The sequence below is a fragment of the Poecilia latipinna genome, unplaced genomic scaffold, assembly GCF_001443285.1.
Source record: "Poecilia latipinna isolate Pla-1442-1.1 unplaced genomic scaffold, P_latipinna-1.0 Scaffold2646, whole genome shotgun sequence".
Taxonomy (NCBI): domain Eukaryota; kingdom Metazoa; phylum Chordata; class Actinopteri; order Cyprinodontiformes; family Poeciliidae; genus Poecilia; species Poecilia latipinna.
In genome coordinates, this window is record NW_015115262.1 from 1 (window position 1) to 10,016 (window position 10,016).

The following is a 10,016-nucleotide window of genomic DNA, read 5'->3' on the forward strand; positions in this document are numbered from 1 at the left end:
GTCAGGTTCATTTTCACTCAAATCCCACCGAAGGGTGACCCAAACCCTTTACCGGTCGGTCAGGTTCATTTTCACTCAAATCCCACCGAAGGGTGACCCAAACCCTTTACCGGTCGGTCAGGTTCATTTTCACACAAACCCAACCGAAGGGTGACCCAAACCCTTTACCCGTCGGTCAGGTTCGTTTTCACTCAAACCCAACCAAAGGGTGACCCAACATTTTACCCATCAGCTGGGTTCGTTTTCACACAATTCCCACCAAAGGGTGACCCAAACCCTTTACCCGTCAGCCAAGTTTATTTTCACTCAAACCCAACTGAAGGGTAACTAACGTTTACCTGTCGGTTGGTTTCGTTTTCACTCAAACCCAACCGAAGGGTGACCCAAACCCTTTACCCGTCAGCCAAGTTTTTCACTCAAACCAGACTGAAGGGCAACTAACTTTTACCCGTCGGTCAGGTTCATTTTCACTCAAATCCCACCGAAGGGTGACCCAAACCCTTTACCCGTCGGTCAGGTTCATTTTCACTCAAACCCAACCGAAGGGTGACCCAAACCCTTTACCCGTCATGCAGGTAAAGGGTTTTGTTTAAAACCTTTGGTCAGGTTTCAACACAAATCCAACCAAATTGTAGCCCTAACCCTTTGGTTCCTGTCAATCGGGTTCATTTCCACACAAAATCGACTGAAGGGAAACCCAAGCCATTTACTCTACAGTCTGGCTCTCTTTCTGATCTTGGGTACATTGTAGTACCCAAAATCAGAACTCCCAAATGGCCTGACATGTTTTTCTTGCATGGAGCATTGTACGTGGAATGGATTGACCTTTTCAATGCACTCATTTGTTACCAATTTCCTTGAACTCATCCGATGACTTCATAGCCTTGAGGAGTGGCTACTGGAACGAGCAAACCACATTTCCTGCCCATCTGAGGCCATCTGGTGTCTTCAGATTCTCCATATTGACAAAAACTGTTGTTCGGCTTCCCTATCTTCCCAGTCCATATTGCATGTGGTGTTGACAAGGCCTTAAATTCTCAATCATGAGCTGAAAACTATTATCCATCACCACAGACATGCTGAGGATGCTGGTGACAGTGGAGAGAAAAGATTCCCTTTAACAGGAAGATTTTCCACAAAAAAATAAAAGGCTAATGCTGCACCAATTTTTTTTTAATTCATTAAAAGCAAAGCTTAAGCAATGCCTCCTACTGAGGATACAAGTGATGACTAGAGAGAAAAAACTTCCCTTTAACAGGAAGCGTTTCCAAAAAAAATAAAAGGCCAACGCTGCACCAATTATTTAAATTGGTTAGAAGTTAAGTAAGCTAGATCAATGCTTCATATTGAGGATGCATGTAGTGACAGTGGAGAGGATAAACTTCCCTTTAACAGGAAGAACCCTCCAGCAGAACCAGAAGTTGGCTCTGTATGAAAAGCCATCTGTCACGACCCCCGGGGGATTTGAAAGGACAGTATAAAGAGACAGAAAAGGAAAAAGAGCTGCTTTTCTATAGGAAAAAAAAAAAGTTAGTTGCAGTAGAAGCTCCTTGGGTGGCTTTATCTATGAGAAAAAAGTAGTTATTCACACCAAAAGGTCCACCAGTAGCTTCCTCTAAGAGAAAAAGTGGGTTAGAAACAGACTTAAACATTGAAGGACAGGTCCCAGTCGATCCTCTTTTCAGCTGAAAACCTGCAAGAGATGGTGGATTACAGTGTGAACTTTACCTCCGACTTCTGGCCTGCAGCTCCAGGTGATCCCTCCGTTGTCCGTCATCCAGAAGAAATGAAATCGCATGATGAAATCGCAAGAGGACACGCGTTGTTTTGGCGCAAAAAACGGTTTAAACGGTTAAATTGTTGAACGTAAATGAAATTCGTTTGACTTATTAAATTATTAAAGTATGGACCCTGTCTTTGAAACATTTAGATTAAATATCAAATATTAAGTAGAAAAAATAAAAATATATGTATGCATGTTAAAATGCAAGTACCTTATTTTCACTAAAAACAAAAATATTCATCAGAAAGACAAATATCATCTCAATGCAGCTATATTAATGTCAATATAGCCGCTTTAAATCAGTACGTATACCATCAAGGTATATTAAACCTATGCAGAATCACAACATCTAAACTATTTGCCAAAGCATTGGCAGCCATATTTCTTTCACCTCAACTTAAGCCAGGAACTTCAAATTCTAGATATCAGAGTCCAGTTACACCTAAACCATTACAGGTCACAAGACCACAGCAACCGCTTTGAACACCAAAAAAACCCAAAGACAGAAGGATTTAAAACAGCAGAATCTTTCTCAGCTCATTGACTCTCAGCAGAGAATCAATCCAAACCAGCAAGCAAGAGGCCAAGCGGCGTTGGCCCTCAACAAAGCATCAGCAGCACAGCACAGCAAAACCCGCAACAGCTCCTACCCCGAGATGTCTTCTGGACCCGCCATTGGAACAGTTCTTTGACTTAACCAACCTTTGATGAGTTGGGCGGATCCGCCAGGCACCTTGTAGCGATTCCTCAGCTTGACGGAAGCGATCCTCAGCTTCATTGAAGGGAATCCATAATCGATCAACTGCGAGCTCCAGACGCCATTATTTCTCCTCAAATGTTTCAGGGACGCCACCAGTCAAACCACCACTGAGAGGCCATGGTCGGTCTCTTGTTTGCTGCCCTGTTTAGACACAAAAAATGCTTCAATAATGTAATCGGGAAAAGAAACAACTTATAATGAGGTTTCCCGAAACGAACTTACCGAATGACAAACGCAGCGATTTCAAACATGGCTCTCCCGCCGCCTACTCGCAGGTCAAGTACGAGGCGCCAGTCTAGGCCTCGATAAACACCGACACAATTTCAGTTGTATCCATAAAAGTTTTCAGTCATTTCGCTGGGCGTCCACGCGGATTCCTTCTCTCTGGAGATCAGAAAATGGTTCCGAAGTTCATGAATATCAGACGCCAGTTTCGCGTGTCCGTGCAATCAGGTGCCAGCTGCACCTTATTAAAAAACACTTACGTCGAAGCTGCGTCATATTTCTGTCCAGCACGGCGCATGCGCCTTGGTCATTAATGACAAAAATGGCGCCGTTTGGCAGGGTTGCCAGATTTGACATTTTTCAGTAAAACCTGTAAAATCCACCCAACTGTAATGAGTTTTATTAGCAACTTCTAATAAAACTCACGGTAATAGTTGTGCTTGATTTTGTGTGTAAATTGCAACGGCAGCATGGAAACATGCTGCTGCAGTGACTGCTGTATGTTGAGCATTGTTTAAATTACTGTTTATTTCTAAGCATTTTGCTGAGGGTAGACTTTTACAACCTCGTGTTATTTAAGTCATACTCAAGCGTTCACACTCATGAGACTTTATGCCTCTCATTCTTCTTCTGAGAAAGATTTGTGTTTTCACGTTGATTTCAAATTGTTTCCCGGAAATGACCTCACAGTCCTGATTGACTCTGAGGATTTTCTTTCCTGTCATCTTTGTCTCAGAGTTGGTTAAGGCAAAAATTACTCAAAAAAATGTCTCTTGACAAGCATCGAGTTTCACTGCTGCTGCCATTATAACCATAGACATCAAATCTTTTGTTTAGCAGAAGGTTCAGCTTCAGATTTACTACATGATGTTCAAAAACAGCACTTTGCTATGTGATTTTATCCCATGATAATTTGAAATTTTTGCAACGGATACAGAATAAAAAAACAAATAAAACTCGAATGATTTATGATGTGCACTAAGGAGCGTAATCATAGATCCTTCCTGTTTATTCCTCTGACTTTCAATCCAGAAATACACAAACACATTTTGAAAATATATTGTTTCACTGTCCTACTCAGGTGTAAATTCCATGATGCTATACATAATAACTGAATTTTTTTTATTTTGAATTTTTCAACTATAAGCGTTTATTATTATGCATAACAACAGTAGAACATCTGGCACTGATCAGTGGTTAAAAATGTAAAATAGAATAACATCTATTGATGTAATTATAGTAACATCAACACAACAGATGTTGTCTTTATTTTTGAAAACCAAAAAACAATGAAAGTTGAGTTTTCCTGGTGTTGGTCAGGACTCGGGCAGCAGCATTTAGGATGAGCTGATTATAGATAGTAAAGATGATAAAGGAAAATTAACAGCTAAATATAGATGATATGAGCCAGTTAGCCTCCCTAATGCTAACCGATTAGCTGTGCTCAGTCATGCAGAGTCTCTGCTCATCGTTGTGTAACTCTGTCGGTCTGAACTTCACGCCTCGGTGGTTGTTCTCCTCCGATCCGTCAGAACCTCTCCTCCTTTATTTCTGCTGTGTTAAAACATTTCATCAGAGTCTCTGAGGCTCGTCTGATGCAGAGTTCAGGTCCGACTGGAGGGTTTTAGCTGAAATGTGTTCACAGTTCTGGACCGGAGCGGCGGGACGCGGGCCGGACTGCAGGAGGCACACGGTGAGTACTGAACCCTTTATTAGATTAAATAAAACCTGCATCAGGTTTAAACAGACCTGTCTGGGAACAATAAGTCAAAATCATTAAAAGTTTAACGTTATGTAATGAATCTAGTAGATTTTAGAGAGTGAAATGTAATACTTCTATACTGATGTTGGTATGAAATCAGTTAATATTAATTTAGATTGAAGAAATAATCAACAGATTCTTTTGGACACTAAATGATCAAAATATCTTTCAGATGCAGGAATTTCTGCAGAACTAAATCAAAAGTTATAATTTTCAGTAAGATTCACCAACATTCATTTGGCTCCATGAATTAAATGTTATTTATTAGCAGCAGGTTTAATAACAATGTGTTCCAGTTCTCTTTATTGTCTTGTTACTTTTAGAGACTCGCTGTGAAAGACATAAAGACATCAGCAGACGCACCGATAAGTTTCACAGTAATGGTAAATAAAGTGTTTGACTAATATGTTTAATTTTAGTTGGAAAGCTGTGGTTTTCAGGTGACTGAGGCGCCGTTACTGCCGGGTCTCCACTCTCCAGGTTGAAAGAATAAAATCCTCGTCTCTCTGGCAACAGGTGGTGGAGGGGCAGAGTCCTCTGCCTCTGGGCTCCGCATGTCGCAGGAAACGCCTGCGTTCGTCCGGCGGGCAGGACGAGGCCCGGAGGAGCTGCGCCCGGCGGCCCAACCCCGAAGGCTCGCTGTCAGCTGGAGAGTTGAGCAGCTACGGCAAGCCGGAGGAGGAGAAGCAGAGACTGTGTCAGCGCTGCCACATCATGGCGTCGCAGCTGAACAGACAGGCTGCTGCTCTGACTGACGCCGCGTCAATGAAGGTCAGAAACACGACAGGAAGTCGGTCTGAGTTTCCTATGGAAACAAGAAGCAGCAGCTCAGCAGGTTTAAACTGCTTTAAACTCAGACATGTTTCCACCATCAGACATGGCTGCTCTCAGACCCAGAACCGGAACAGAGTTCCTCCTCTGGGTCGGGATGAGGGAACCGGTTTGTCTAACAGATCGGCTGGTTTGACACGTTGAAGTGTGAAGGTTAACCACAACAGTTTATAATAAAACAAAGGCTGCAACTTTGTTCCCAATCAAACCGGGAAACCAAAGTTCTTTGGGGTTTTGTTCATGCATGAAGTCGATCGGTAGATGACTGATGAACCATCTGGGCTCTCTCTGATAGGAGAAGCTCAGTCAGAGTAGAGCTGTTGCTCTTTCACATGGAGACGATCCCGTTGACCTGGGCGTCTGGTTAAGATGCCTCGTTAGGATGAACGTCTCTCTGGTGAGGTATTCCAGTCACATCCCATGGGGGGAAACCCAGCAGGGATCTCCTCTGGAGAAGCATCACTGGAGGGACGATGCTTCTCTGCTGGCCTTCCTGTAACAGAAACCTTTAGACAAACAACAGCAGGTAAATGTTGGCAAGAAGAAGAACATGTGTAGAAAACGACTGTAGCCCAACTGTAGATTTATCTCTGATTTGACTTCAGTCATGACTGAACCCAACTTCTGGTCTTCATCTCTACCTTTGACCTTTCATTTTTAGCTAAAATGTCTGACAACCAGATCAATCTGGCCATAAAATATCAACTAACATACAGAACACACAGTTAATGAAGTCTCACTGTGTGTTTCTTCTGGTTTTTGGCCCAAACGTTGCTGCTAATGATTGAAATGTCCGACCTCTGCTGTTTCATAGGGAATCTAAAGGTTTGGATGCTCTTCTTGTTCAGAGTTTCTGCTGTGATTTTCCTCAGACTGTCGTTTCTGCTGGGTTTTGGTTCGGTGTTTGACGCTGAGCCGCTCTGTCAGGTCGCTGAGAGGAAGCGTGAACATCAGAGCCGCTCTCGTCGAGGCTTCGCTCCGATCTCTCGCTCTCCGGCTCCTCCGCTGAGCCGACCTCTCTCTCGCTCTGCTTCATCCAATGCTCTCTCGCCCTCTGAGCTGCTCGCTGTGCTGCACACACTCCAATGGGCTGCAGAGACAACATTTAGCTTCATTTACTGGATTCTTTCAGGCTATTCCATCATCCTGGTTTGGGTTCAGCTTGAAGAGGGGAAAGAAACAGTTTAAATGTCAACTGACTCATTAAAACCGGATTCCTGTCTGGAAATACCATCCAGTCTCCCTGTAGGAAGGTCAAGCTGCAGGAGCTGAGGAGAAACGGCTTTAACTTGAGTTTCCTCAACTATTTTTCTGTAAAGCCGCCTGGCAGCTGCATCTAAATGCATCTCACCATGTGGTGCAGTTCCTCTCTGCTCCACTAGATGGAGCTTTAGCCAAAATAAAGCTCAACTCCTGCCAGTATCAGGACTTGTCAGATTTTAAACTTTGACGTTAAGGATGATTTCATTGGTGGACTCTCCTTCGCTCCCTGGCCGTCGTACTGAAGGTGGCACCTGTAACTGATTATTCATCTCCTCTACCAATCCATCGTCAGAACCTCCTGTAGAGAACCAAACTTAAGCCTGTTTCTATGCTATCTAGTCTAGACTGGATGTTTTGGGTCAGACTAAGCCCAAACTAAACCATGCTGATATTTTATGACCCAGATAATCAGAAGTCCAAGGACCATTAGGATGTCAGTGGCTCCAACGTTCCTGCTGGACTTGAAGGTTCCTCTGAGGGATCTTGGTCACATTGAACATCTCAGAACATCAACATGACTAAAGATCAGTTCTACTTCTTCAGGATCTTAATGAAACCCATGAAAATCCTCCCCAAAGATTGTCCAGTTGGTCTCCAAAAGCTGGAAGACTCTTCCTGGTCATTCTTCTCAGAGTTCCTCCAAATGTCCCCCGATCCCCAGGAGCGTCTCGGTCCTTCATGTAGAGACGCATCAGCCGCTCAGCATCCAGACTCTTCAGCATCTCAGAGGTTTTATCTTCTGTCAGAAATGTTCTGACCACCATGATCACCTCGCTGAAGTGCTGACTGATTTCATCATCTGGAAGAGAAAAAGGAAAACCTCTGAAGTGACCTTTGACCTAGGAGTGACTGCTTCAGCTTAGCTGCAGTAAAATTCCTAAAAGCAGCATCGTCAGCACAAAGGGAACTTTGACCCGAATGAGGAATCATCGGGTCGGTTATCGTTCTGTTCTCCTTGATAAAACCAGTTTTTTAAAAATGTTTTGCTCCAGAACATTTAAAGCGTCTCAGACTGATGGACAGTTGGACGGACCGTCCTCTCTGCTCCCTCCTTCCTGGTGTCAGTCTTCATCTCTCTGCTGCTGCTGATGATCCACTCATGCGTCGCGGTCTAATTAAAGTAAAACCTGTAATTAGCTGCAGCTGCAGGTCAGGCTGTCCCTGTTTCTGCTGACTCAGCAGAGCAGCTTCCTCGTTCGGTCACATTGTTTTCCAGATGAATCTGCTGTAACTGTTAGAACACAGACAGGACCGTGCAAAAGTTTTAAACCAGGTTGTTTGGTGTCTTGGTGCTTTTTTCACTCCTTTCTGCAAAACAACATAAAAGCAACAACTAGCCACTGCTAATGCGCCTCATTTACTTTCTCCCAGCTCCATAAAATGTAAAAACCTCGTTAAGAGACTCTCTGATCTGATCGTTCCTCTGCCAGAGCCAATCAGCTTCAGCCCGACCGCGACCCGACTGTCGCGCTCTGCGGTAACGAGCTTCAGAGTCCATCAGGCTGGTTCAGGTTCGGTTCTGATGGCATCAGAACCGGACCAAATCCATCTGAGTGTCTCTGTTCTCTGGGTTCTTGTTGGTCTGAACAGAACCGCTTCTGGTTCTGTGGGAACATTAATCATTTGGACGTTTTATTTAAAAATGACCTCTGGAAACTTCAGCTTTGATATTTTAGGGTCACAGAACGACTACAGGAGCCTGCAGAGGACAGAATAAGTAGATTCTCCCCCAAAGGAATAAAAACTGAGTTTTTCCCTCCAGAGAATCGGGATTCATTTCTGCCTCCTTCACCTTCACCTCCATTTCTCCTGGGTCTCCTTCCCTCAGTTTGTTTCCCTCAAACAGGAATCAAACCTCAGGGGCTTCTTCCTCTTAACCCTCCCATCCTGTTTTAATCAGCGATGTGGGGGCCGGTGGTGGTGGGGCCCGGGGCCCCGGGGACGGATTACCTCAGACTGCAGACACAAGAAACGATCCGTAACTTTTATGTTGGTTTATAACGGCTAAGGAGCAAAACGGAATAAATATTTATTAACCAATAATGAAAAGCAGCTCATAATGACTGGCAAACATGGTAGTGGCAGAGTGATGATGTGGGCTCTTCTTTACATACCAGAACCCTTCAGAGTCCATCTGATCCGCCCATCAGCTGAAGTTTGGACCAAACTGGGTCAACAGAACAAAGAAGCAAATATACAGAAGAATGGATGGATAAAAATAAATCAGTGTGCTGCAACGGCCTAGTCAAAGTCCAGACCTTAACCTTTTCACATAAACACCTGTTTATGCTGGTTTATAACAACATAAACCAACATAAATCATCTTGTCTAGTACAAATAAGAGTACATTTGAAAAAAATAAAAAAACAAAAACAGCTTTTAGGGACAGAAAAGAAAAAACAGATCAGAAAATAAATTATATGTTTTATAAAAGTCACTTCCTGTTTTATTCTTTGTTTTCTTTATTTTTCTACAGGTTTATTGATTTCTGTCTTACTGCTGGGGTCCGACTCTTTTCCTCCTTTCAAGCTGAAGCAGGATTTCCTGTTTGGTGAAAACATCGAATCTGCATCTTAATCCGAGTTTCATTTCAGTAAAACCTGATTTGGTTGGAAGCGTTTGGATGAAAGGCGCCGCCATGTTGCCATGTTGCCGCTCCGCCATGTTGCCGCTCCGCCATGTTGCCATGTTGCCATGTTGCCGCTCCGCCGGTGATTAATGAGATAATTAGAGCTGTGGGAGCGAAAGCAGCTCCTTCACACACTTGTTAGCCTCGTTAGCCTCGTTAGCATGTCTCTCTCAGGATTAATGTGCCGACAGACGGAGGCAGAATAAAAATGAATCCTGCTCTATGATGTTGGTTTTTCTGCTATTCAGAGAAGATTTTTAATCTGAACTGAATTTATTAAAAATAACCTGTTTCACCATGGAAACGAGATTTAAGGAGTTAATTTATCTGATTCTTGGTAAATTAGCCCTCATGAGAACATTTGACACCAAAGGACAGAAAACGCTGCTTATGTTCATTCGTTAAGTTAAAATGGATCTGAGCTGTGAGAGAAACGGACCCGACCAGAACCGTTCACCAAACTCCATGGATCGACATGAATCCTGCTGCAGCACAGCAGAAATAAGTGAATCTGTTTGAGGTGATCCATCTGATCATAAACTGATCAATTATAAACTGATCAATTATAAACTGATCAATTATAAACTGATCAACTACAGAATCAGGTTTTTACTCTCAGGGTGAAGATTTACTTTTTATCCAGAGATCAAATTAATCTTTAAAAATGTTTTTGTTTCTGCGGAGCATCGATTCAGATTTCTCTTCATCAAAACCGGTTCTGATGTAATGAGCTGTGTGTGTGTGTGTGTGTGTGTGTGTGTGT

At 43.2% G+C, this 10,016-nt stretch overlaps 1 protein-coding gene across 2 annotated transcripts in view; it reads left to right on the forward strand.

Annotated features, from left to right (window-relative positions):
• Positions 1 to 4,950: 4,950 nt before the first annotated feature.
• Positions 4,951 to 10,016, forward strand: part of LOC106938628 (kinesin-like protein KIF26A) — a 45,990-nt gene continuing 40,924 nt past the window's right edge. For both annotated transcript variants that reach the window (XM_015020745.1, XM_015020746.1), the window contains exon 1: positions 4,951 to 5,301. In XM_015020745.1, the coding sequence (XP_014876231.1) occupies positions 5,245 to 5,301 (57 nt within the window). In that variant the 5' untranslated portion in view covers positions 4,951 to 5,244. The remainder of the gene's footprint in view (positions 5,302 to 10,016) is intronic.